Source organism: Seriola aureovittata, chromosome 5, assembly GCF_021018895.1.
Source record: "Seriola aureovittata isolate HTS-2021-v1 ecotype China chromosome 5, ASM2101889v1, whole genome shotgun sequence".
In the NCBI taxonomy this organism is placed as follows: Eukaryota; Metazoa; Chordata; class Actinopteri; order Carangiformes; family Carangidae; genus Seriola; species Seriola aureovittata.
Window position 1 is genome coordinate 21404139 of NC_079368.1, and position 27654 is coordinate 21431792.

Sequence of the window (27654 nt, forward strand, 5' to 3'; positions counted from 1 at the left end):
AAATGAACCCATGAGGAAAGAATAAAAATGAAAAATGTGACTTTTATTCACTTGAAAATTTATTCCGTTTCAGTGCTTCCATTTTAAAATAAATAGATGGCATGGGATCAAAGATAAAATCAACAAGGATGAAAAGTACACTAGTGTAACAAAAATGGTGACCAAATGCCAATACAATCTTTTAGTTAACATAAAAATACACTCACATACAGTTAAGGATCTACCACCTCCCCCACCCAAACCCCCCCCAAAAACTCCAAAATGCAGCAAATGACAAATCAAGTATTCTGTAGTTTTTGGAGACAGCAGTAGTATCATATCAGCGGAGGCCTTTCAGATTCATGTGTCAGTATTAAATCTTAGCGTTTGGTTTAGTTCTCACACTTTTTTCGGAGCGCACAACAGCAGTATTACTAATTAGTTCTTAGTTTTTATATCCATTCAAAAAGGTAAAATTCCCAAACAAACAGAAAGTAAAGTGCTTGTGCAACACTTCTGGTTGTTCTCGAGGCCAACAAACGGTTTAAAAAAAAAAAAAAAAAAGAAAAAGAAAAGGAAAAAAAGCAAAGCACTTTGATTATTCTTAAAGACAGAGAGAAGAGAGAGAGAGACGACGTGGCAGTGTTTGTCAACACCTTGGAGGAATGTTCTTTAATGTTGGTACATAACTGAACCACAGTTCCCCCCCGCCAACCCGCCCACACAGAAACCCCCTTTGTGAATATATCAAATACTGTCATTCGAACCAGTTACAGAGCAGCACGAAAAACACTCTTCACAACAAGAGTGTGTGTGTGTGTGTGTGCGCCACTCTTGTGGTTAAAGATGGGACAGGCCGACAAAAACACTCGAGGGGGGGAGGGGGGAGGAGGGAGGGGGGGTTACATTGCATGAAAGAAGCCGTCGACAAGTGTTCATGAGTGCACCTTTACACAGGACAATTCAAGAGTGCCCAGTGGAGAGAGAAAACACAACTAAGCTCTAAACATCAGAGAATTCCCGTTATGATGAAAACACATAACATCAGCTCAAACTTTATACCACATTGCTTCAATAATAATAATTAAAAACAGAAAAAAAGAAAAGCTAAAACAAAAAAAAAAGAAGAAAAAAAGCATCATTTCTGTACCAAAGCCTATCATTCACCCTCTTTTGCCACCCTCAAGAAAAAGGATGTTCCAACAATAGTATTTAAAATGACCGTCGTTAACTTTTTTTTTTTTTTTTCCCCTCGTTTTACACATATCCAGTGCTACACGATCAGCGTCTAGTTTAAAAAGCGGTTGAATAAATAGACGATAGTACCACGATGCGTGAAAGGCCAACGGATGTCTGAGGGAGACCTGAGGAGCTCCCCACGCGACAAAAGAAGAAGACAGTTCAGAGCAGCAGGTTTTTGGAGATCCCTGGTGAGGCAAAATCGGTAATGCCAGCCTGATTCGACAGATTCGACAGTCCACGCAGGAAGAGATTGTTGTTTTTGTTTTTTTGTTGGGACAGCAGAGCAGCCCAACAGTCCTAAAGGGGTATTACAAAGGTCCCTTGCTTCGGATTTTCTGAAAAGAGCGACAGAAATCTCCCGATGTCCCCTCCTTTTGTCCAAATTAGTCCAAAGGAGAGGCGCTTCCGGAGGGAAGGAAGGATTTTAGTGCTGCAGCTGAGCTCCTGACCATGACAGTGCTGAACTAATAAATACTTCATGTAAAAATGAACATCCACCACATACTAGAGAGACAGAGAAAAAAATGCCACATGCTTGAGTCGTGGTTGTCGTAGAAAAACAGAGCCGGACCAAAAGAAACCTGAACAGATCGCACTGAGATCACAGGGAGAAGAAGCAGATTCAGCCGGCATTCCTCTTTTCGTTGCAAGCACCAGTTCCTCAGACCACCTGTGTGACACACACACACACACACACAGACACACAGAGACACACAGACACGCACGCACACACACATACCTTTTCCCTTGTTTCTGTCTTGGTCCACCTACACATGACCACAAGCTCATAGATGTGGCCTCTCCTGAGTAGGTTTCCAGACCGAGCATGGCGGAGAGCTTGGCTGTGAGCATCAATGCAGTCTATTCAGGACACAAGCAAGATGGGCATAAGATGATTTGGATGATAGAGGGTTAAAAATCGGGTCTGCTATTTTACACTTTTCTTTGGCACAGCACTTCTCTTGGCCTGCCACAGGTGGTTGTGGATGGTCAGGGCGTCCACGCTGACTGACACAGTCTTGGCAGGAATGACGGTGAACTGCTTTCGGTCTGAGCTGTACTTGTACAGCTTGTCAATCATCTTCTTGCTGATGCTCTTGGGTCCGGTGCCCGTCAGCTTCTGTATCTCCTCGGTGTCGGGGAAGTAAGAGTAGAGCGCCCTGAACTGACAGCCGCCATCACGAAACAGGATCATCAGGTGGTTGGACTCACACTTCTCCAACTCCTGGTAAAGAAGGAGTCAGAAAACAGTCGTTAATATGGCATATGGTCATATGACACAGGTATGTTTAAATAGCAGGCTCAAATCTTAAAAAGGCAGGAAAAACCGAGTGAGACATCTCATTTTTAAAGCAGATCTAATTAGAATATGTATCTGCTCTTTTGTTGTGTTTAATGTAAAAAACCCCCCCCCCCCAAAAAAACCTAAATATTCAGTTAGGAATGATACATGACAAATATGGACTAATCAATCAATTACAGAAGCCTTGAGAGGCCATTTCTTTGTGTTTGTTTTTTTGTAATACTCACTTCAGCCACAAGAAGCTTTAGAAAAAATAAATCACCTTCCAAAGCCCTGAGAGCTTCTTGAAAAGAGGATTTTGTCAGGATTTTTTAAGTGCTTTTCTAATGCCGAAGAGGCTGAAGTGCACCACTACCCCAGTCTAAATGGGACTAAAAGCATTCATGTTTTTTTTCCAGGTGATTTGTAATTTCTCCATGTACTCCAAACACAAGGTTAGCATAATGTGTGTTAGCGTGTTGTGTAACATTACTGTCGTGTCTTTCTCTGGGCAACAAACGTATGAAAAAGTTTCACTCGCCCTTTATTATGGGCTTCCATAATCAATGGACTAATCCTTTCTCAGTTCTAAGAAATCACACCAACATACTTGTACTAAGGGCATGAAAATGTTGGGGTAAGTATTCAGAGAGGTAAAATCAGAAAAATTATTTCCAAGTTGTTTTGACTACAGTGACTTTACATAAACAGGTAAGCCAAACAACCTGCTGACATTTCAAACATTAAGTACCTCTAGGATCTGGTTCTTCTGGGGCTCGTTGACTTTGCCAGCCAGGCAGCAGTGAGAGATTGCATTGTGGATGATTGGCTTGTTTGACTTGGCGCTGGGCTCCTTGAATAGTTTGGGACCTGAAGGAGGAAAGCCGGTTAAACAACACATGTATTGTGTAAGAAAATAATGACTCAGATGATTATAAATTAACCACGAGTCTACATCATGCAACAGTCAGTTCAGGTCACAGTCAGGTAACTGTTATCCATTTATTGTGTTCGGAAAAGTATGACGAGCAGAACAGTGAAACTGACTGGTGTTTTTGTGTCATGCTGAAAGCAGGCTGGACGTGATCTTTTCATCACTGATAAATGATTAACTGAAAAAACACAACCACAGGGCTGCTGTCACTGAATTATATCTGATGATAGCTGAGAAAAAAAACAAAAAACATAATGATATCTGCTCACTTACCAGTATATTCAGCCATGGAGGTGATGGAAGATGCAGTGGAGCCGTTGTCCCAGTCTCTTTCTGCAGTTCGACTGTTACGACTGCCTGGAAACGACTCCACAGAGTCACAGCTGCGGGACATAATGGAATGAATGATTATATATTATACTCATTTGAGTTTACAGAAAATGTCATCATATAAATACTGCAAATCTTAAAAGTAAACGATGTAGAGAGTAGTCTTAAGCACAAGCTCACGAGTAAACAGAAAACACTGCGCTGCTTACCGCTGAGAACCGGCTCCTCCAGAGTTGACGCTGTCGGCCTCGTTGGTTGCGGCCGAGGCGAGAGACAGACTGGAGCCTGACTGGGCGTTGCTCAGGTTGTCAGCTATAAGAAACAGACACAATTTAAAACATTTTGTACTCAAGTGTTTACAACATTTAGAGGCATCTGCTAAAAACAAAGTAAAGACTTTTAGTTTTTTTTTTTTTTTTTATCATCAAGAGAGAATATCAACTTCATAGTATTTGTACTGAACATACTCAACATGAGATGCTCGAAAAAATGAATAATGTAATCAAATATCAAATCTCTTGCATGTCAAGTGCACCATCATTTCACTCACTTCAGTGTTTTAAGTGAAGGTATGGAAAGATTCAATGCAACTTCTAAAATATCTACAGGGATGATTAAAAACAAGGTTTCTCCATGTAAATAAACTAGATTGTAAAATCAGAAAAATCTACAACAACCACCCTCATCTCAGTCCTGTTCAATATTAATGTGCTACTAATAACTGAAGGACATATAATTATTGTAGTAAAAGAAAATAACTGGCCCTCAACCAACATGTCCCACGACACCAAACCAAAGTGCACTACCATGTTGAGACACGTAAAGAAGAAAATGCAGCTTCAGCTAAATGTCAAACTCGTTATGTAACAATCTTACGTGTGGAAGAGCACTTAGATAAATTGTCACTGGAGGATTCCTCTCTGAAGACAGACTTGGGTCTGTGTTTCTGCTTCGGTTTGGGGGTTTTGGGCTTCACCAGGCCTTGCTCCTCAAACATCTCCTGCTGCTTCCTCCGCAGATACTCCTGCTTGATCAGCTCCCGCCGCGTCTTCTCCTCTTCTTTACGCAGCCGGTCCTCCTCTGCCTTCCGCCTGGCATTGAAATCAAACACCTGGTCGTGACCATCTTCGTGGTAGAACAATATGAATCCTAATATTAGTGTCGGTAAAAAGGAGTTACCTTGCTTCATCTCGTTTCAGCTCAGATTCTGCTTCTAGTTGTTGTTTGCGGAGTCGAGCCTCCTCAGCTTTCTTCTGCTGCTTCAGCAAGAACGCTGCTCTTTTCTTGGCAAGCTCATCCTCTGCCTTCTGCTCGTCCTAGAACACGAGATAATCAATGTTATATTTAAGGATTTAATTAGTATTCCATTTAGTTCTCAAGTAGCCAATATTAAGGAATAATAATGAATTAATAATCAATTTTTTGGCTTAAATAATTTTTATTTTAATTCATTACACAGACCCTGGTGAACTGAAATGGAAATTTTCAGATATCAAGTCATGATGTCATCATCGTCACTAAATAAATCACATAAACAAATAAATATTTTCATTTTCATGCAAAGGGAATTACCTTGAAGAAGAAGCCCATGACTGATTTCTGCTCTCCTTCACCTTCTTCTGTCGTTCTTTCCTCGGCGCTCTCCTCTTCCGCTTTCAGCTCCGACAGATCGACTTCAATCAGGTGGGATTTGTTGCGCTGCACCTCCTCTGATGGTATGTTCTCTTTCCCTGAACTGTCTGAAGAATTGAGCTCAGACTCTCCAGTGGTGCTGGACAGGCACTCGTCGAAGGACACTTCAGGGGCAGTCACTGCCGACAGGTCCACTCGGGTCGGCAGGCGCAGGTTCGAGTCGTCATGAAGCCGGAAGGTGGCGCTCCGAATGTGGCCGGCGCCTGGCCTGTCGATTGTCTCTCCTGATGTTGGCTTTTTTGGGCTGTCGGGCTGCTCCACCCTGGGGGACCTGCCCCCACCTAACTGCCTTGGATGTGGTAATGTCTCTGACCCACTCTGGGTAGGATTGAGGGTCCTGGAGGCCTGCCGGCCTTGCTCCTTGGCTATTTTTAGTTCTGATGGTTTGGACCTGGAGCCCCGGCCTGAGCTCAGCTTGGGGGGTTTCCTGGTGGGGGCAGTGCCAGTGCCAGTGCCAGTGCCAGGGAGGTGCTCCACATAATGAAAGCTTGTGCCCGCCTTAGAGTCACTGTTTTTGTCACTGGTGACAGGAGGAGGCGGAGTTGCACCTGGGGAGGACTGTACATTCTGTTTCATCAACATGTCCTGCTGCAGTGACAGCTGCATCATCTGCTGCTGGATGCTGCCGATGGCTTCGTTCAGCAGCTCGATGGAGCGGCTGCACTCGTTCAGGTCCAACTCTTCTTCTAGATAGAAGCTTCCACTGTTTCCTTTCTTGTCTGTGTCTAAGGCACCTGGTGGGGTGGTTCCCTCCACCTCTTTGTCTCCCCTCAGGGCATCAACACACATATCATCTTTACTTGATGGTCCTTTTCCCCCATTGAGCTCGTCTTTTGAGATGTCAGCTTTAAGTGGGTTGGGTAATGTGTCGCTCTTGCCTCCACCTTTCTTTACTATGTGCAGGAAAGCTGCCTTTCCCAGCTTCTGCCTCTGCCTCGCCGACAGCAATTCCATCTTCTTCTTCTGGTGCTCAATGGCACGTCGCTTCTCCTCCAGCTGCATATGAAGCTGGACAATTTCAGAAGCCAGCACATTCGTACCACCATCCACTGTACGATTGCATCCTCCCATGGGTGAGGAGGGACTCTGGTCTCTTTTAAGCCTCCAGGAGGACGCCAGGGGCCCGCTGCTCTCTGATCCATCTGGGGTGGTCCTTTGGGAGCTGGAGGCACTGGAGCGTAGGTCATGGTTGCTGCCGAAGCGCTGCTGCTGGGCTTTGCGCTCTGCGAAGGAGGTCATGCGCACACTGCCACTGGCCATGCTGCTGGCCTGGGAGTGAGCGCTGAGACAGGGGCTGGAACGACCACTGCCACCATTCGTATCTTTGTCCTCATGCTCTTTCACATTCATATCCTCTTGGAGTTTGGCTGATTCCTCCTCCTCTTCATCTTCCTCATTGAAGGCTTTCCTGGACCAGTTGGGGTCTTTAGTGGTAACTGCTTCGTCCAAATCCTCTTCCTCCTCATCCAGGTCTTCCAGCTCAGCCTCCACGGCCTGGCCAGACTTTGGTTCTTCAGAATCTGAATGCAGGTAGAAACCCCCGGCTGGCTCTCTGGTTGAGGGATCCACACTGCTAGTGACAGTGGGCCTGAAACCAGCTTGACCCTGGGGAGGTTCCTCTGACAAGTCTGCCTCCTCACCTGGAGGGGTAAAAGTTTGGTTTAGGCTGCAGGGTGCTTTCCTACGAACAGCTGATGTAGATCCATCTCCTCGGCGTAAAGAGCCCCTTCCTGAGGAGCGGGGCCCCTCACCACTCTCCTCCTCCTTGTTTAGGCATACAGACTTCTCTTTAGCCGTTCTGAGCACGGCAGGCATCAGTGGTTCTAGGTAAAAGCTATCTGGTGCAGGTTTGGAGTCACTGGAAGGTTTGGATCCCACAGTGGCAGTTGCTTGTGTCCCATCTACCCGTTTGGGGGTAGGGGGAACATCAGTCCTTGCGACTGCCATCGGAGTTTCTTCCTCACCTTCAGCGCTGACATTGGCGAGCATGCCGTGGCCGTTGACTCTGCGCATCGCAGCCTGTGAGGGCTGGTGGGCAGAAGTCTGGTGCTTGGGTGTGACGTTGATGACGTTGGACGCCAGGCTGTCCTTACTTATGGAGCGAGCCAGACTCACACTGTCACCAGAGGCCATGTCTACATCACTGTCTGTGGCTGAATGCAACATGTAGGGGCTCAGTGTGGACAGTGGTCTGCAGAGAGAGAGCATGGAAAAAATTTACAATAGGTTACAATATACAGAGTTCATATACATGTATTTACATTTGCAGACTGTAGACCAACGCTTTCCAGTATTTAACAACTCGTCTAGATAAAGATCCTATCCCATATTCCATCACTTCTTGAACTGCATATATAAAATACATGAGCATTTGTGCTATTATACTATTTTCATACCTCTGCCTCTTGTCGGGCCATGCAACAACAGAGCCTCGGGGTTGTCCGTCCATCTGAGTCAGAGAGTTTGAACGGTTTCTCAGACCTAAGCAGAAACACATGAGTAGTCAGGAGGTATGAAACAAGCTGCTCATGAGTACAATAGCATGACAATTTGAATGTTAAGCTGTATCCTATGCTGGCTTATATGTAGGATCTGAAGATGTGTGTGTGTGTGTGTGTGTGTGTGTGTGTGTGTGTGTGTGTGTGTGTGTGTGTGTGTTTCCTTACCTGCACCTTCCTCTCCTTGCTGCTTCTGCTGTCTCTGTCGCAGGGGCAGAAGTGGGTGGGAAGGACTGAAGGTTGGACCCCCTTTACTAAAAGCCAAAAACAATAGAAAAACAAAATTTTAACACTCCGTCAAAGCAGTGAGTCCAGTTTAATTTTTCTAGTAGCAAATTTTTTTTTTTTAACAGTTATGCACAATTACTGAAACTGTCATCAGAATTGTACCAGCAGAACAGCTTGGCAAAAATACTTCCTGGATCAGCCCAGGTCACACCCAAGACAAAGAGACACATTTTCTGCCAACCAAATACCATCTACACACACACACAGACACAGACACACAGACACACACACACTTCAATGGAACCTTTTCAGATAGCTAACCTAAGCTTCAATCTCACACACAAGCACTAACAACCACACACAGACAGAGACAATACAAAAATCACATTTACTTAGTGCACATTATTGGTGCAGTAGCTAAAAGGGTTAGAGGTGAAGGGCACATGACAATGAAAGTCAGACACCGCTGCATATCTACCCATCCTTGTAGGGTTACTGTAACTGGTTAGCAGACAGGATCATGATGAGGTGGAATGAGAAGGAAAGCGAGAGAAGACTTACAGGGGGTCAGAGTCTTCAGGGTGCAGGAAGTACCTGTTACAGACTTCAGGGCTGCTCTGGTTATCGGCCACGCCAGGGCTGGCCAGGAAGCTGCGCTTGGTGGCGTTGGAGATGGGCACTGATGGACGGGCACTCTTGGGCTGAGCTATGGCTCGAGCTGAGGGAAGGAGAAGGACAGAGGTATTAATCATTGGCTGAGGTTCGCCGTCACTGGAAAGGGTCAACTGAGAGTGACTGGAATTTATTTCTCATTGTGACCCAAATAGCAGAAACAACAGAATGCTGCTTGAAAAATTACTGAAACGATTGACTATCATAGCTGTTGGTGATTGCCGATTCATTTTCTGTTGATCAGCTAATCGATCAGTTGATTAATTATTTCAGCTTCGGTGACCTAAACAAGACACTTTAATCAAAAATCTGATTTAAAATTTAAAAAAAAGAAAATATATATAGGTAAGTTCTTAATTAAAGATATGACTAATAAGTACAGTAAGACGTGAAGTCATTTCTAACCCCAAAGTGTGTTATTAACGTATCTTGAAGGTCTGGTACAGATGGACACGAACTCCGCTGCACTGCCGTTAGGTGAAAACTGTTAAATCTAAAACTTAAATTTTCACGTCTTACTTGAAATGTCTGGTGAATTTATGTTTTTAACTAAAACTAAAACTAAAACCATGGCCACGCTTTCATTATGAGACAACCTGTGTAACCTTCAAAGCTGCAAAGCGATATCTTCCATCGTGTATGAGTAGTAGTCACACTGTGATGCTTACCATCTTTAAACTCTTGCAGATCTCTGGGCTGGACAAACTCTGGCTTGACAGTCTCAAACCACCAGAAGAGTTCAGCAATGAACACCATCACATTGTGCTACGTGGAGAGCAAAAGAAACATGGTGAAAAGACTTGAATACAGGCTTTTGACTCCAGGTTAAAAGTCAATTTTACTGCAAATGTTCATGATAAACACAGTATGTGAGTTTTTGTACCTTGAGCACAAGCGGCGAGTAGAGCATGTCCTCTGTTGTCAGATAGAAACTTTTGTTCAGATACTCGTTGGCAAACTCTCTGAGCAGCTGGATGTTGTACAGGCTGTCAGCGATGGAGGGAACTTCCTTCAGGCAAATATCTGATCAGGCGGGCAAAGAGCAAGTCAGATCAGGACACCACTCAATGACCTTATGTCTATAAATGTCACACTGACTGGACTGGAACAGTAAGCCATGTGCAAGTGCCAGAAATAGTATCACACATAGATATTAAATTCAATGTTAGCAGAGAAAGCTTGATGCTCTTTAAATTATTTTAGGGCAACTGATAATTGGCATGATGCAGCTATTGAACGAGAGCGTGTTTTGTGAGAACGTGTGAGAGTGAATGCACGCAAGCACAGCATACCCTCCAGTTTCATGAGGTCTGGGCAGTAGTAGTTGACCACAGTGAGCAGTGCAGCTCCGTCACAAACGTCCCTCATCAGGTCTTCCAGCAGTGGGAAGAAGGGCAACTGGCGGCCTGAAGCATGCTCCCGACGATACCGCACCTAACCACCAGGGGGAGAGGATGACGGCTGTATGAGAAGAAAAGCCTCAGCAACAACACACCCCACCATGGTACTACCAACGAATGACAGTTAATGCTCGGGCCAATTCATTTTAAGCATCAGATCAAAGTTCTCCCCAGGAGTTTCAGAGCAAAAAGGTATTTAGTTTTATTAATATAAGTTGAAACTCCTCTTCAACTGAACCAACAGCAGGTTTAATGTGATCATCCAGTTTAGGGAGAACCCTGAAGACCAGGTTAACTGGGAGGAGATGGAGGTGAAGGTGTTAGAGCAGTGATATGAGTAACACAGAGTAGATGGTCAGCTTTCCTCCGGCTCTAATGGGAAGGCAGCCAGCAGTGGAACCCAGTCAACCCAGGCAACGTGAAGCAGCTGACTGGGACAGAAACTGGGGTAATCACTGGCCCACTTATGGGAAATGAGTGTGTGGCTGGTCCAGAAACTCACTCACCCCAGATGCATTAGTTTTGGACACATGCTCTATACAGCTGGTATTTTCAGTATTTATTTCAGCTTCATTGAAGCACAAGCACAAACTTGTTACATATAACAGAATCGGATGACACAGACTAAACACTGTTACACAGGCATGTACATGTGATGCAGAAACTAAAAATGGAGATCACTTACAGATCTACATATGATTCGGAGCAATATATATATATATAGACCGCCCAGGATGCCAAAGCAGTCTGTACCGACTGGTCCTACTGCTTGTAATGTCAAATGCTTCTGCACGACTTGTAAGTCTTCACCTTATACTGAGAACACCGCTCCCTACGTAATGACCAATCAATCTGACATTTTTGGTGGCACTAATAAAAGAGGCATGAAGGGAATTAATCAAAGTTATTAAGAAATACAGACGGGATTAGCCTTGCGCTGGAATGGAAAAGATCTTTGTATCACATGATGCATAATTGGGAACGAATCCAACAAGATTAAGAAACCTATCAAGAGCCCAACAAATACTCAGCAGCCACTTTATTAGGTACACCTGTAAAATATAATGCAATCAAATACAATAGCTCAGCCTTTACAGAGATAAAAATGTTGAATTAGGGCTGACAATATCTATGAGGTGTCACTTTAGCTATATGTTTATTAATGGAGTTTGCAGTTTGTAAAGGCAGAAAATGTGGCAGGGCTTTTGTACTGGACTGCATTAGATTGTATACCTGCACCTAATAATGTGGCCAGGGACCCTTTAATAAAAGAGAATAAAGGACAAGTTTAAACATCCAGTTTTAGTCCTCAAAAGACTGACAAAGCATGCCACTCCCTCGTACAAGTCTGGACAAACTACACTATTTAAACAGAACACGTACAGCACAAAAAAGCTGAGCAGCAAGAAAATATACTGATCTAAACATACAACATTACTTAATCTATTTGGAGGCTATTCCTCAAAACTATAGCAACGGTAGTCAAGCAGGTGAAACTAAACCAAACAAGCTTTATTACTAAACAAGCTCTACATAAGTGAGTCTTGTCCTGACTAGGATGAAACACTGTACCGCTTCAGAGAGCTCCTCTGGCTCCAGCATGCAGTGGGCCAGCTCGTGCACGACGTCAGGCTGACACACACACACACACACACACAGAGAGCAGAGATACTGTCAGAGGAGACCGTGAGCACAGAGGAAACAGTGTGTGAGAGCAGAAGAGAGAGACTGGTGGGGGAATGACAAAGCAGATCAGTGAGGGGAGGTGGCCAGGGATGGGACTGCAAAGCAAAGGAAGAGGTGTAAGCATGGGTTTGCTTTTATTCTCACTGGCCAAGCAAATACCACACACATACACACACACACACACACATATATATATATATATATATATACACAGGGCCTATTTGAGCTTGAAATGAAATAGCAAACAAAGCATAGCTAAAGGAATATCTTTTGAACAACTGACAAAGGTTATAATAACCTTACACCTGTGTGACGTATTTGCCACAAGGGGAAAAATAAAAAAAAATTAAAAAATAACTGTCAGCTTTCTCCCCCTTGCTGACGCACTGGCTACAAGCAGCACAGAATGAGCTTGAATGAGCCATGGTGGAGTGTGCTCGCACATCAACACAGAACTATGCGTGCAAGAGGGAGAGGGAAGAAAATGGGGTTATGGGGGAGGGCGGGGGGGAACTGGCATCCAACTTACAGGGACTAGTTTCCAATACCATTTGGAGGGAGACTATCCAGTTTGCAGGGATAAGAGAGGGGAGGGGGGGACAGATGAGGAACAGGAGCAGAAAGATTAACAGGTCAGAGGTCACAGACAAAAGGATTTGATCTGCTTCCGGTTTACATAGAGAAAAAGAGAGCAGGGTCAAAACAACTGCAAATGCCATTAGGGAAGAAACATTCCTGTTGTCTTGAACCATGTTTCCATTTGATAAACATTTTTGTGGCGATGACGCCCACTTGATAAAGACTTAATAAGGAAAATGTTTCTGATAAAAGGAATTTCTTCTATAAGTCAATTAAATGCCAGAAATATGGAGCTACTGGAAGAAGAGTGTTGGCCATTTTGGGTCTGTTATTTTAGGTAAAAGAAACAACTGGAAGACTCTGAGTGGCTTTACCTTTTGGTGGCTCGGGGACTCCAGCGGGTGGTGCTTGACTTTGTGCTCCCTTTCTGTAATCTCCCTCATCTTCATGTTCAACTGCAAAAGAAGTAATGACATATTCAGTACGTTTACATGCACTGAAGAAACGAGGTCACGCAGAGAAACCAGGTTATGCAGATAATCGAAGTACCCTTTTACATGTTCTGTAGTAACCTGATTACTATAAATCTGTGTACACATGTGGCGGGTCAGCAATCAGATTTCTCTCTTACACTCGACCTTAAACTTGGATTGGCTTACTTGTTTTAAATCGTTTTGCTTTGTTTTTTTTTCCTTCTTTGGTTTATGTGCCTGTTTTATTTACTGAATGCTAATTTCTAATCTGTGCACAAAAAAAACAGAGTGGAAACTCTCAAATAAGACAAATAATACACTTGCCTGAGGTGGAAAAGTTGCTGTATTGATAATAGTAAATGTCATGAAGGGCAATGGAAACCGGCTTAGTGAATAAATCATGATGTACAAGAAGCGCATTTGGGTTTCTGCTCCAATGGAAACATGAAAAACAGCTTAAGATGAAACTCTCATCTGTGTGGAGCCATGAGAAGATTGTAATGTTTCTCAGATTAATACATGAAAGATAATTAACGCTGCCAGCTGTTTATATCAATGTACCAACGACTAGCATTCACGTAACAGCAGTGGGTGGAAACGCACATGAATTTGCATTTTGTTCAGCTGATTTTCTAAATACCTGGTTCAAATCTGTGCTACACTTAGACACGGACACGTCTTGCATGTCCATGTAAAGAGCAGAGTCAGACTCAGAGCTCAGGGAGGGGACAGACAGACAGACAGCTCTTTCTCACCGCACAAATGCCTTTTCACAAATAGTCAGCTATTCAGTGGTCGTTCTGGAGGCTAGTTTGTGTTAGTTGCAGTTTTACACTGAGTTTGGAGGGAATTATTTTACCTAATTTCATTTCCCCACTCCACTGCATACTTGTAAAAAGCCAATTACAAAACTTGTTGCTCGTAAACATGGCAGAGAAATCACCACCTCCAGGGGAAATCAGATTTCTCTAATCTCTGCTAACAAGGTTTTTTAGTTAACAGGATATTTAAAAAATGAATTTACTGGAGAATTTCTCATTTCCTTCTAATTTTCTAGTTACAAGTGCATGTAAACAAAGTGACAGAAAATGTATCAATAACAAGTTTGATAACTGATTAGTTTTAGTAATTTACCAAACAAAATTGTGAGGATTTGCCGATTTTGTGGGTTCATCTCGAACAAAACAAGCCTTCTGAAACTTTAACCTTGGGCTCTGAAAAATTGTGATGGATAATTTATAACATTTTATAGGACAAACAATCCATAGATTAATCAACACTATTAAAAAAATACATGTATTGACAGATTAACCAGGAAGAAATGTCACCGCTTGTGAGCCTTCCATTAAAAACAGACACTTTCCTTTCCACAGACAATAATGGTGTCGCACATCATGATGATTCATGGACACACTGCGTCATGGCTTTCGCTGCCTCAGGACTTCAACTCATTGAAAGATGAGTGCAACATGAGCCACAGCCTCTTGTGTGTGCACCAGATCCACACTCATATCTGTTATCCTGTCTCTGAGCACCAATGACGTACAAGTCTCAAGAAGACAAGTGGACTACTGTTACTTAGACTGTCAATGTGAAACAGGTCATTCATCCCACACTGTGCTGAGTGATAAATATGTGGCAGCCCATGACCTAAACCAGCTGGACTTTAGACAATAAAAAGGTAAAACCCTGTGGAAGATGTTTGGAATCTTGTTATTTTAGTAAACTGTAGTGAAAAGTCAGTGTGCTGTGGTGCTTCTTATATCTGGGTTGAGCGTCTGTGTGTCCCAACCTTGTTGATCCAGAAGACCATGGCGTCCTCCAGGTCAAAGGGCAGCTCCTTGGAGGCACTGAAGGTAGAGAAGCGCTTGACAGAAGCCACCACTTTCTCGATGCTGATCATCTCCACTGTGTAGGCCATCATCAGGGCATCGATCATCGGCATGTGAGCACTCTGGGTGAGAGAGAAAGAGAGGACGGTTCAATTTCATTGGATTTTCTCCCAGTTTCCAATATGTTCCAATAAGAAAAAGGCTGGAGGCAAATAAAACGAGAACATGTACTAACACAAGTATTTAGTTTGAAATTCTTAAATGCAACGAAGACTATGCTAAGATAGTTTAAGTGTATTGTATTTAGTGTGTTTTTAAGTATACCCTTCCTGATAAATCTTGTACCCTGTGATAAATGAGCTGTGTTTCCAGATGAGCAAAGGATGCAGGACTTGAGACTGTCAAGCTTTCTTTTTTGATTCTTTAAAATAACTTCCATCACTTTCTGTATGTACAAATGAGTGCGACACCCTAAATGCCTTCATACAGAGACTGACCAAAGATACTACTACTATCACGTCTTGGCATTTCGCCCTGTATTCTAGTACTCATTACCCATGTAGCACTGCAGTCCAATAACATTGCTGGACACATGATGGACAGTTAAAAATATTCCAGGCACTATTCTTCTTTGTCAAAACCTGCTCCTAATTAGCCCACAATGCAACTTGACCACAGACCGTTCAGTTGGAGATTCAGGTGCCTTATGCTAATTGCAGCTCATGTAGCATCAAGCCACTAGCCTCAAGCGGATATGAGGAAAAGGCCACAGAGGTCTGGCAAACTAACTTCTTTCAAAGTCTTCAGCCCCAACTGAAGCCAGATCGAGTGATATCACTTGAGGCAATTCATCATATTTCACACATTTCCCTTGTGAAGCCAAAAAACTCTTTCACATATACAATAGCACGCCCCAAAACCGGGGAACAGACCAGTGATATTTATAAGTAAGTGTGGCTTTTCTGAACAGTCTTAAAACATGTTCAGATGACACTGTAGTTTGTTTCAAGAATATCCCACCTATTACTTTGGCAGGTAATCTTTTGATCTCATCATCACCATATTTTGTTATAAAAACTAATTAGTGACCAGTGGATTCTGGTACATAACAGCCACTATGGGGTGTGGATAAATGGATGAGATTAATGGATAAGGGCACTGTCTAATTCAGGGCTCCAGTGGGAGGTTCCTAAACAATTGTGCAGCTTTAAATAACCACCAAGTCTTAATCAAAGGTGATTCAGCATGGGTGTCCAACTTTAAACCCACTTTCTACATCCTAATGCAATCAAGAGCCCCAGCAGGGGCATCCTTATTGCAAGTGGCCTAACACCTGGTGCCTACCGGTCAAAATATTGATCCCTCAACAGCCAGGGTGGGAATTAACACAGACCAAATACTAATAAACATTTGTCCCCAGCTTGCAAAACCCAATTTTGGTAGTCAAACGCAATTGCAAAATCTCATTCTACATAAAAGTCGGTTATTAAGGGTTTAGTCCAAAAAAAATCACAGCCAACAATGGAGCACCTGAATCCATTACAGAACAAAATATATACATGCCATTGTTTCAGTCAGCGCTTTGTGTAACACACTGCTAGGCTAATCCAATTGGTGATGGAAGTGCACAGAGATTATGCTGGTTAACATAACAAATGAGAGCTATTCAGAGCTTTCTCCACAGCACGACCTACATGGACACAGACAACAACAGTGAAGATCTACTTCCAGACAAACCTTGACTGTAATATTGAAGACAGGGGAATGTTTATGCATATTGATAAAGAAAGGATGAAGACTGTGTGTAAAGGAAACCAGGAGCAGCTCAAGTTCTGCACTTACACAGCAGCTACTGTTGTGACTGCTACTGTACTGAGCTGATTTGTTTTGTGTTTGCAAAGACGATTTAAGCATTAAGGCCATTTCAGATAAATATTTGTTCCTCTTAAACTGGCAGACCTCTGATCCGTTTCTCTGCCTTCATTTAAAGGATATCTAGGGTTTACTGAAATTGATCTTATTAAGAAAATTCACACCATCATTTCTACCACTGTCACTGTACTCACTATCCGACAAAACGTTCCCAGATCCCTGAAACTGGTGCATACCGACATGTCATATTGAGATGCTGTACTTAACCGATAAAAAGGGAAAAAGATTGGTTTAAACATGCAGTACAGTACAACATAATGCATTTGCGACATAATGCAGCAGCGTAAAATCTGAAACGTCTCATCTTAAAAAAGATGCATTTAACACTTAAGTGTCATTACGTGGTGCTCAATAAATACACAAAAGGGCAAATCAAACAGCACAATGTGCTGTTCGATCTTTTGTTCTCCTCCAACATTTACTCTGCCCTTCATCAGCACAGCATAAAGCCCCATGGGGAGCAGAGGGCTGCTGTTGCCCCGAGCTGTGGGTGTGCACGTTGACAGACAGACAGCGTGCACGCACACACACACATATACAAAAGTTTAAGTGGACTCCAGAGTATGGCCAGTTTCCTGAGGCTTTACAAGCCCCAGCTGTTGCCCCAACAAGAGTACACAAGGTGCAGAGGAGCTGTCTGCAGGTATGGGATCTCTTTCATTCACAGAGACACAGACACACAGACAAAGTCGGAAAATGTAAGTTGCTATGGAAACGCCTTGTCAAGTCAGCAAACTGGGAGGGGGTTCCAACAGTCTATCAAAGATAAGCGGTGTCCTGCTCAGGATTTTCCATCCCCTCACCAGGCTTTGTGTCTGGCTGCTTACACACAGGCCTGCGTGGATTATTTTGTCAGGCCGCTCACAGGAAAAGCAGACACATCCCTGACTAGTGAGCCTGCAGAGAGGAGGCCTGCTCAACACTGTTGCCGGTTTCCATGGTAACAAAGGGGTCGGAAGATGGCTGAGAGCAACTGAGCTCATTGGTGTTAATTCTATCCTGTGTGAACTGCTCTTGGTGAAATCTCATTGCCACGAGGTGGGGGGGGCTTTCTGTTCCTGATTCACTATACTGTGACATGCTGCTATTGATTCAGGTGATGAACTAGAGGATGTAGGATACAAACAAAGGACCTTACATCTGTTTAAGAGCTGATCTGTGAAAATATTATGAGTATTACACTCATATGATGACTACAGAGAAGATCAGTAGAGCCAGGCCACCAGTTTCCTGCATGAAGATATACGACCTCTTTGTCTACAGATCCACATTTTCCTCAGAATCAAACTAATGCATCAACTAGGGAGCATGGTTGTGTGAAAGGCATTTAAACTGAGCTCTGGGGGACTAAAGGTGAAGATTTCCAAGTGCCAACATTCAGCAAATGCGCTTAACAGATTGACAAAAATGTAGGTGAGAAAAATATCACAGACAATAAAATCAATTCTTAGAAGTATTAGCGCAAGAGTAACCCTCTTAACACTGATGCCCCTGATTAAACTGCCTGTTCTGAGAGGGAACAGGCCTCAATTATTATGAGGATTTGTAGGTTTTTTCTTTCATGAACTAGAAAGAAAGAATAGGAAGTGATATTTTTGACAAAGTAATTAAATGAATGAGTCGGTTAGTTCCACATGTGAAAGCTGCAGCAGAGAGGATGCTTATTAAAGCTATGTCCTCGGATTAAAACATGGTATTTTGAACACGAGGTAATCACAACAATACAGCTGTATGTTATAGAAAAAATGAATACCACGATAATCATAAGAAATGAACTTAACAAATGTTAAGACTATGCAAAATCCTATTTCAAAACTCAGGTTTCCTATAACTGTAAACTAAACTCTTTGTGGTTTGGATTGTTCTGACAATTTACAAACCATTAATCAATATAGTTTATATTTATATTTAGTTTAATATTTGTTGCATCCCTAAAGGAAACGTAATAATCAGTTATTAAGAACTGCAGACTTCACAACTTCACTGATGATGAGACACTGTCTTTTAACTTAAGTTTGAATTGTTCCCTGCAAGACTAACCAGATTTGTTATAAAAAAATATTTTTGGCTATGGACATAAGAAAGAGCAAATGTGGAAAAATATCAAGGGTGTATTATAGAGTAAAAATGAGTCGCTAAATTCCACCCCTGAGAGACTAGATACAGCATTGCCATGGTGCAATAACACATCACAAATCCTAATCTCAGCCTTATCGTGCATGGAAGTCCTCACACAACTAATTTGAATAAAAATGATAAGGGTACACCCAAATCATCCGGAAACTGTTCTCTGTACTATTTCAAGCAGCGAAACATGTCTAACACTCACTTATACACAGTGTGCAATGCAAAACAAATAACCAAATGCCTATCCACAAGATTTTAAAGTTACTCTACACAATAGATAGAGGTTTCTTAGTAGTTCAAATGCCTGTGGCTAAGATTTATTGCACCGCTGGACGAGGATACAAGCACTGACTACTTCCACTGATTTCACTGTGGTAAGATAATACATCAGAAGCAGGAAGAGCTGGGGATGTTACAGGTAATGTGCAAAGTTGTTTTAGCTGGTGGCCTGGTTTCCTTCTTCTCTGACAGGCAATCTGTGCTACAACTTACAAATTGTAAAAGCTACTGCAGCATCATGGCCTGCCTGATACTGAAGGGTGTCTTATGAACAATAAGAGTATAAATACTTCAATATTATTGGCTTTTAATTTCACCCAGAGGAGAAGCTTAAGCTGAAAATGGTCAATCAGTGATCGGTGAAATTGAAAATGGTAATTCACAACTCAGCCATCAATGAGGACTCCTGCTCGGTTTTTAGGGAACGAGCAACATGTCCATACCGACGTTCAATGCGTCCACTCACCATTTTGATAGGCACACAGGCCAGGTCTCCCTCTGTGACGGGCGTATCGTCACTCTCCACGACATAAATGCCCTTCCTGGACAGAGCCTGGATGACAGACAGGTGGGACTGAAGAGAAGCTGCCTGCTCCGTCTTGAGGATGAGGGTGCAGACACGGCAGTAGAGCTCACAGGACAGCAGCAGGCGGATGACAGGTGGCTTTATGTGTTCCTGGTCATACTGGTCCGTGTAGAACGGGTCCCTTAAATCCTCTGGAATATGGTCTGCAATGGAGAGAGTGGGTAGGTGAATCATGTGGTATTTCCATTTGCTCCCCAAGTAGTTTGTGAAGTTTAGCTTTCAATTTGTGACATAAATTGAAGACGGATACGAGTTAAATCTTAAAACATTATATGATGAAGGAGGAAAATGACAGTGCCTGTCAAGCCCCTTTAACACTGACATCTCTGTCTGCCTCAGCCTACATCTATCAAACTTCGACAATGTCAACTCAGTAGAGGAATGCAACAAAGCAAAGCGCTTTCTGTGTAATATTTGTTCTATGCCAGCTTCAGTTTACTTAGCGCAAACATGGCCATCTGTAATTGTAAGTCACAGCTTACTGCCCTTAAGAGTACATTGAGAAATAGATCCTTACTAAGCCGAGTCTGCAGTGAGAGCAGGCTTCTCAGGTGACACGGTTGGCTTGGCCAGTGCTAATTTAACAATACTGGAGGCAGAAGTACGATAAGAAAACTATGACCTACACAAGAGATTCTGTTGCTCTGGATGTGAAGTCATTCTCACCAAACACCAAAGCCATATAAGGACATGGGATGGAGGAGCACTTTACTTGAGGCATGCACTAATCCAAATTTAAACTGCAAGGTAAACCTCACATACAAGTTTAAAATAGGTCTAACAAAGTGTCCAAAATCTCACTTTTCAACAAAATGGTGCAGTGATAGAAATAACCCCGCTCCATTAAATCTGTTTTGAACTCTGCCTGAGCTCCAGTAACACAGCATAAGCTGTATGCTAGTATGTGATGTGTTCTCAGTGTTCTGACAGACAGGATAAAGGGAGCCACTCGTCAGCAATATCCTGCTCACAAAAACAGAAATGCAGCTTCTTCCAGCTGCTTTTGTGATAACATACCAAGGACAAAAGCTGAACTGCACAAGTAACAAGGCAACAAACTAGGCTTTGAGGAGTGTCTAAAATATGGTGGAAAAGAATAATTAGATATAAAACCATGACCTCACAGAGACATATCAAAATCTCACATTTACAGCAGCCCAGTTGGGGAGAGATGAGAAAAAAAATATAGGGTATGTAATTCACATTGTAGACGTTGCTATAGTCAGGTGCAAGGGATTATAAATTTGTGGTGTTGCCATGCAGTGCTGCAACTATCACTAAAAACAGTGCTTAAAATTGACCATCATCATGTTTTAATCCAAAAATACTACAGAGCATGAGAACATTTCAACCAGAACCACAGCTAGATACGTTTACTTACAGATGGGGTTTCCTAGTTTGCAGCACATTTTTTCAGTTTTGTTCTTGTGGTCCATCCAAAACTAAGTGTTGCTATTCTACTTTTGTTTTTGTCTCTTTCACATTTGATTTTGTCTCTGCCGCCCTCCCCTCTTGTCATTTGCTGACTCAACTTGGGAAGCAATTAGGAGCGTTTGCTTTGCTCCATCAAATCCTCCTGCTAATGCATACTGTATATGAAGACTTTTGTGAGAATGAAATTGCAAATATGAATTGAAATGGCAATTTTAATATGATTAATATGATTAGCCCTTATTTCAGTAGCTGCTAATGCTCAGATCACATTGATCCTGTATACTGTATTTGCCATGAATTATGACAATGCAGGCCTCACAGCTATGCTGTCTGCCATCATAGACATGGTGCAAATAAGAATGTCATCCTATTATGCGAAACACCACCCAGCAGTGTAGGTCATTCCTGGAGAGATGCGTCTGAGTATTTAAACACATTAGAACAGTGGGAGTAATTGTGTATGAAAACAAAGGGGTCTGGCCGGGGCGAGTCTTCACGTTTGACTTCATTCCACAGACACTGATGTCGTCTGGCAGCTGCCCCCCACCCTCCTGCCACCAGGAGCCAGCTTGAAAAATTTACAAACTGGGATGGGGTTGAGAATGAGGATAGGGTCTGTAAACAAGAACCAGGATGTGCTACGGCACGATCAGCCAACCAGGATCATCAAAATACCACAATCAGCACAGGCAGGCCAGTGCAACAACCAGCGATGTGCCTGCAATCATGACAGGTGCTGACTCTTGCCGGCGATGTGTCTGGCTGTCTGTTGCTCAGGCTGGGAGCAGCTGTGGCACATGCAGAGGGCAGCAGGACAGGAGAGCATGTACATAAACATAGATATGCACGATCAAAGACTCAACAGGGAACCCACACTGATGAGTACACACCAGATGCACCTGATTCCCTGACAACCCCCACATCATGAGAATCCTACACTCTGTCAGCCATTGCACAAGCAAAGTAAACAACTGGATGGCATTAGCACTGTAACAGACACCATATGATCCATAGGGTGAAATTCAAATGGGGCTAATATATTCAGTTCCCAAGAGAGGAGGATAATTGTGGCTGCACCTGAGAGTTGTCTCCCTCTGGGCTGCCAAAGCTTTGGGGCAACTGTATGCTTTGTATTGTAACTGAACAGGATCTCCACCCAAGTTCATCTGTGATACATCATCTTTTGTACAGAAATGTTGTTATGCTCCATCTTTAGGCTTGCATCATTAGCCAGGGCCTATAATGACAGACATTGAAGTGAGCAGGCAAATGCCTACAAGCCTTAGTATGAACTCTGAGAAAATATGAACCTACATAATGGATCTCAGAGCAAAACGGGTTTAGAGTAAAACTGCAGGACGTCCATAACCCGGATTACCATTAAAACCATAACTTACTGTCATTTGTTTAGTATGAATGCTTCAGTGACATTAGAAAATCTGTGTAATGACCACAGATATGGGAGAAACCACAGAATACAAAGGAAAGCTTGTATGAGCCTCTGAAATACTGACAGATGATTTGACCCGAAACTACATTGATACCACAGACATGCAAAGCAGTGAATGATGGGACCTGAGCATCAGATAGCTGAGGCTAACACTGACTAAGCTTAACTGCCATGATAAGAAGACACCCCACAGCACATCAAAAAGGTAACAAGCAGCTCCACAGTGAAATAATGATGATATGCTGCGATGTTAATCCTTCAATATTTGTGAAGGCCGATGATTAAACATCTCCCAAACAGTCAGGATGTTCCTCGCTGACATGTCTGAGCTTAGAGGTTAAAAATGTATTATGCGAGTGAAGGCGATCAGAGAAAAATTCTCACATGTGGATATTTCTCCTCAAGCTGGACTACAGGCCTATGATAATTCATATTCAACTAGAAATTCAGTCAGCTAGAATTTTGGAGCTCCTAATGATGGCTGGTTACATGCAAGTAGAACAAGGAAACTTGCACGCAAGAGACAGAAAGACCATCTATAACTGACAGTTAATTGCTGTTAACTTCCAGCTGCTGATAAGAGATGTAAGGTTTTCAGCACACGCACTGGCTAGATCATAACAGCCAACCACAGCTAGTTCCAACCGCTACGAGCCCAACAAGATACAGCAAGCTGCACTAGCTGTATTTGTAAAATATTTTATTTTACACACTAATTTTCCAGTATTAGGCAACTGACTCTTATTTTCAAAAGGTGTTTTCTCAAAGGTGGTCCACCCCATTCATAACACAGAGACTACTGCATATTAGAAACACCTCTCAATTCATCGTAATACAATTCCACCAGCGCCTCACATTAAAGCTTCCAAAAATAAAATAGTGTTGAATGAATGCAAAAAAAAAACATATCGACCTTAATGAAGGTGTGATTTATTACAATGGTGCTATATTAGTCTAAAATAATAGGTTCACAATTTTTCCAAGGGAATTTTACACTAAAGCGCTATATAATGACTGCACTGACTCACTGCAGATGCCTCCAATAAGCATCAGATAAACTTCTGAATACATTTTCTCTTTGGTAAGAGATCTTTTAATTATGAACAGTAAAATACATTACAGCAAACAATACCTTCAATGTCCATATGGGCACCTGACTGACTGTTGATTTAACACACAATTGAGCTTATCCTTTAATTAGTTTTAGCTTAATGTACTTAATAAAAATAATAATAAACTGGAAAGTGAGTGGACATGCCTTCAATTATTCGCCAAACTTCACATCTACAGTAAATTAATCCACACATAATGAAAAATGTTTAGAAAAATCTGGTGGATTGCTGTCTTTGTTGTGCACTTTACAAGCTTTACCCAGTGAAAAAACTACTACATAACAGAAGGTAAGCAGTGACAGTGCTGGAGTTTTTAAGGCTGTTAGTTTTATGGCCACAACAAAACACATCCTTAAAAGGCTGTGCTGAATTTCACATATCTCATTCCTGAAACTTATGCAATTCTTGACTGTTGCAACTACAGAAAATCTGCCTCAAAGGCCCAGTTGCTAATGTTGATGCCACCTTAACAGGGAGTGTGAGTGACTGGCAGTACAGATCAGTATTTTCCATGCTCTGAGTACAGTCTAACAAATATAGCCTAATCCTCAGTGCCTGTCACTCAGCCCGATTTGGGTTCAATCTCACTGGCCACCCAACAAGAATGGAAGGATCTGGTGAGTCAGTGAGGAAGGCTTCAGTTGCCAAGTGTCAACTGGGAATTAGTGTTGGCCTGAGTGCACACATACACAAATATTTCTTTCTCTTGGGCTTTTGCTGTCAATGTTTCACCGCTGAAGCTCTACACAATCTGCTGACTGTCAGTATGTTGAGAAGAGTAAACATATTGTTCCAACAACAACATCTGAATCTTTAAAAAATAACTATGAGAATATGAGGAAAATATGCTGCAAATTTCCAGGCACTATCTTAGGATCCATGAAACTCTCTGTGTTCTGTAATAGTAGACATTTAGATATTACAGGCAAGTCATATAGATGACTGTGAATCTAAAAAAAGGAAAACCTACTTGCTATTTGTGTAGCTTGTAGTAATTGTATTTGTATTTGTATTTAATTTACATTACTTACCAATGCCGTAGGCTTTAGCAAACAGCCACCGCAGGTTGGCAGCTATTTTTGCTCTGGCAGAGTCATACATCTCCAATGGTACAACATCCATCGTGCCTTCTGCAACCCCAGTCAAATCCACCTTTCTCCTGGTACTGTCCCCACCAGCACAAAAATCAACATCCATCCTTAAAAAATAAAAATAAACATAATGTTAGAGAGTCACAATTATACTGAACATACTGCAAAGTAGAGACACAGCCAAATAACAGCACATTAGCCATCCACAATCTGCTATGATACAAAGCCCCTTGGCATTGCTTGTGAGTAGCTGGATGCTCCATTAGAGTAATTCTTCTATGAAGAAGGCATAAATAAAGGTGTTTGTTGATTATTAGGAAATTGTTGTTTTGAGTACTGCTCTTAATCTTCATTTCAATGCTCAATTAGAGCTTGCATCTAGTGGTTGAGACATAACTACAAAAGTAGCAACCTTGCAGGCATGATCACAGTCATTATGTCAAATGTTTGATGACAGAGTGGAGACTGTCTTTGCACTATCTGGTACTGAAGTGAACCTACAGTGAGGCCATGGTGACCTAAAACAGTCTTGAGAACAAGGATGAAACTTTCTGGACAGTATGTACATTATGACAAGCATAATGTATTATGTACTGTACTAGTCCACAACTGAAGAAGAAAATATATGCGAAGTTGTTCTAACTTTTGTGATTATATTAGGTCCATCAACCAAAATCACTTACAGATAGCACATTTTGGCCATAAACAATCTTACTGACTGTTGATAAAGCAAACTACTCACACTTTCACATTGATAGACAATCTCAGATTGTGCAACAAAACTCTGACAGTGGTTGCCCTGTCAAGATTCGCAACGAAAGATAACTGTATTTGGTGTCACAGTCCACAAACTCTGGGAAAGCCATGCATTGTTACATCAGTGACTGTGTTTAAATCTGTCTGTGCCCTGTCTCTTTTTATTAATTTGGGTCATCTTTTTTTTGTTTTTGGTCTGTTCTTCTTAGAAGAACTCTAATATTTCGTTTCAAAAAGTGCTAAGCAATGAAAGATTGTTATTATCATTATTATTATTATCAAAATCATTATTATCAAAGAGAGTGAGTCCGGAACACTAATGTTTCTAATCAGTGACTACATCAAAATCAGAGCATTTTCACTTTCAATCCCCCCTTCAGGATGACGTGTTGGCTAATCATTGTTTCCACCTCACTTCTACTTTGTTTTGTGAGACTTATGTTTGTCTTACTCACATTTACAATTACCCAAACAATAAGAATATAGCCAAGGTATCATTCCTTATCCCCATTATGATGGGATGAAGATAAGGAAAAACAAGCATAAACACATAGTATCACACTAAGGACCCGAATACTTTTATTTTGCCAGAAAAGTTAACCTTGGTTAAGCTATTGTTAAATTACCTGTAGCCTTAACTCAGCGTTACCTCATCGTTATGTTACCATTAACGGCCCAATGCTGGTTTGTTGGACAAGCTAGGTAATTGCTGATTATCTAGATTAGCCTTAATTCTAACGTTAGTGGGTTGGTGCTATAACATCATTAATGATGGAACTACTACTTAGGTGACAAAGTGCACATTTGCCTAACGTGAGGTTAGCTAAGCGGCCATGCATGCAAATGTAAATCAGCTAACTAACCAGCTAACCGCTAGCTTGGAGCAGCACTGCATTCATCGGCCCCATGAATGACGTTAGCTAGCTGGCAACACATTACCTTGAAAGGTGTGGTGTATATCCACGTCGCCCTTCAGTTCCGTCGGGGTAAACAATCAACCAAGGACCTGCCTCGCTGTACAGTGGCCTGCTGTGTAGAAAATACACCAGCAGCAGCGACGCATCATAGCCAGCTAATAATGCTAGCAGGGAGTCTGAATGGTCTCCTCCCAGCAACAAGACCCGATCCGCGGCCTGTGTGACAACCGCTCCACGGCGAGACTTCCACACCCGCCAGGCAGAGAAAAGGGAGGGCTTTCCTGTGAAGAAGAACGACGTACAGAGACTCTTCTGTGTAAAAAAATTATCTTTGTATTAGATGCCTCATGTTAGATACGACACACACAGGTCTTTGAGGCTCAGGCAATGCAGCAAGAACCAGCGGTGTGTTCGCGCTCTGCCCATAGACATGTAATTATCATCCCAGCCTTCGTGAGGGCTGCGACTGCGCATGCGTGATTACCTTCCAGACTGTAAACCAGCAATACTGGTAATAACTGACAACAAAATACCAGCACTTACTGACTCTCTTATTTATGCTTCATTTTCTTTTCTTTACGCTAAAAATGCTACCTCCAGGTAACTTCTATGTCCACTTCTTAAATTATTTTGGCAACAGTTTTATTTTATGGGTGTGTAATTTCCTCATAAACTCCTACAAAGTTTCCCAAAGACAGTTATGTAATTTAGTAGCCTATTAATTATAGCCAAACTGGTTTAACTGGTATAATTGAAGCTAATCAATTCCAATTAGTCAATTCTAATTCATTGTTTGGGTAACAATGCACAGCATGTCAGCTGAACCTACAAAAATGCAAAATTTCATAAGTTCAAGTTCATAACCTTACATAGAGATAATTAATGAAATGTAGGTCTTTCAAGAAAATACCTCTGCAAATCAATAACTTAACACTATCTAAAATTACTGAAATAACAGGAGTTTGTCTCTATTTTCCCAGTAATCAGTTCTTTCCAGGAAATCTCCAAGGAAATTATTAGGTTATAATGGACCTGTAAAATAAAGTCAAAGGAATACAATGATAACTAAGAGCTTCCACAATCTATAGTCAAAGACATAAAACTAAATATAAAATAATTAGATGATACTGAAAATAAATATAC

At 42.1% G+C, this 27654-nt stretch overlaps 1 protein-coding gene across 5 annotated transcripts; it reads right to left on the reverse strand.

The window, feature by feature from the left end:
- Positions 1 to 22: 22 nt before the first annotated feature.
- On the reverse strand, positions 23 to 26965 carry camsap1b (calmodulin regulated spectrin-associated protein 1b). 5 transcript variants are annotated; one of them, XM_056376554.1, is made up of 20 exons: positions 26534 to 26965; positions 24779 to 24945; positions 19632 to 19894; positions 14788 to 14949; positions 12897 to 12977; positions 12473 to 12505; positions 11830 to 11889; positions 10150 to 10291; positions 9741 to 9880; positions 9526 to 9622; positions 8780 to 8903; positions 8126 to 8211; positions 7856 to 7940; positions 5340 to 7650; positions 4947 to 5083; positions 4644 to 4858; positions 3977 to 4079; positions 3711 to 3820; positions 3255 to 3373; positions 23 to 2446 (listed from the first exon to the last, which is right to left on the reverse strand). In XM_056376554.1, the coding sequence occupies exons 2-20, from the start codon at positions 24942 to 24944 to the stop codon at positions 2150 to 2152; spliced, it is 4731 nt and encodes a 1576-aa protein (XP_056232529.1). In that variant the 5' UTR covers position 24945; positions 26534 to 26965; the 3' UTR covers positions 23 to 2149. The 5 variants fall into 5 exon arrangements, with proteins under 5 accessions (XP_056232529.1, XP_056232528.1, XP_056232530.1 ...); XM_056376553.1 differs by having other exon boundaries at positions 8747 to 8903; XM_056376555.1 differs by lacking the exon at positions 11830 to 11889 and having other exon boundaries at positions 8747 to 8903.
- Positions 26966 to 27654: the final 689 nt, after the last annotated feature.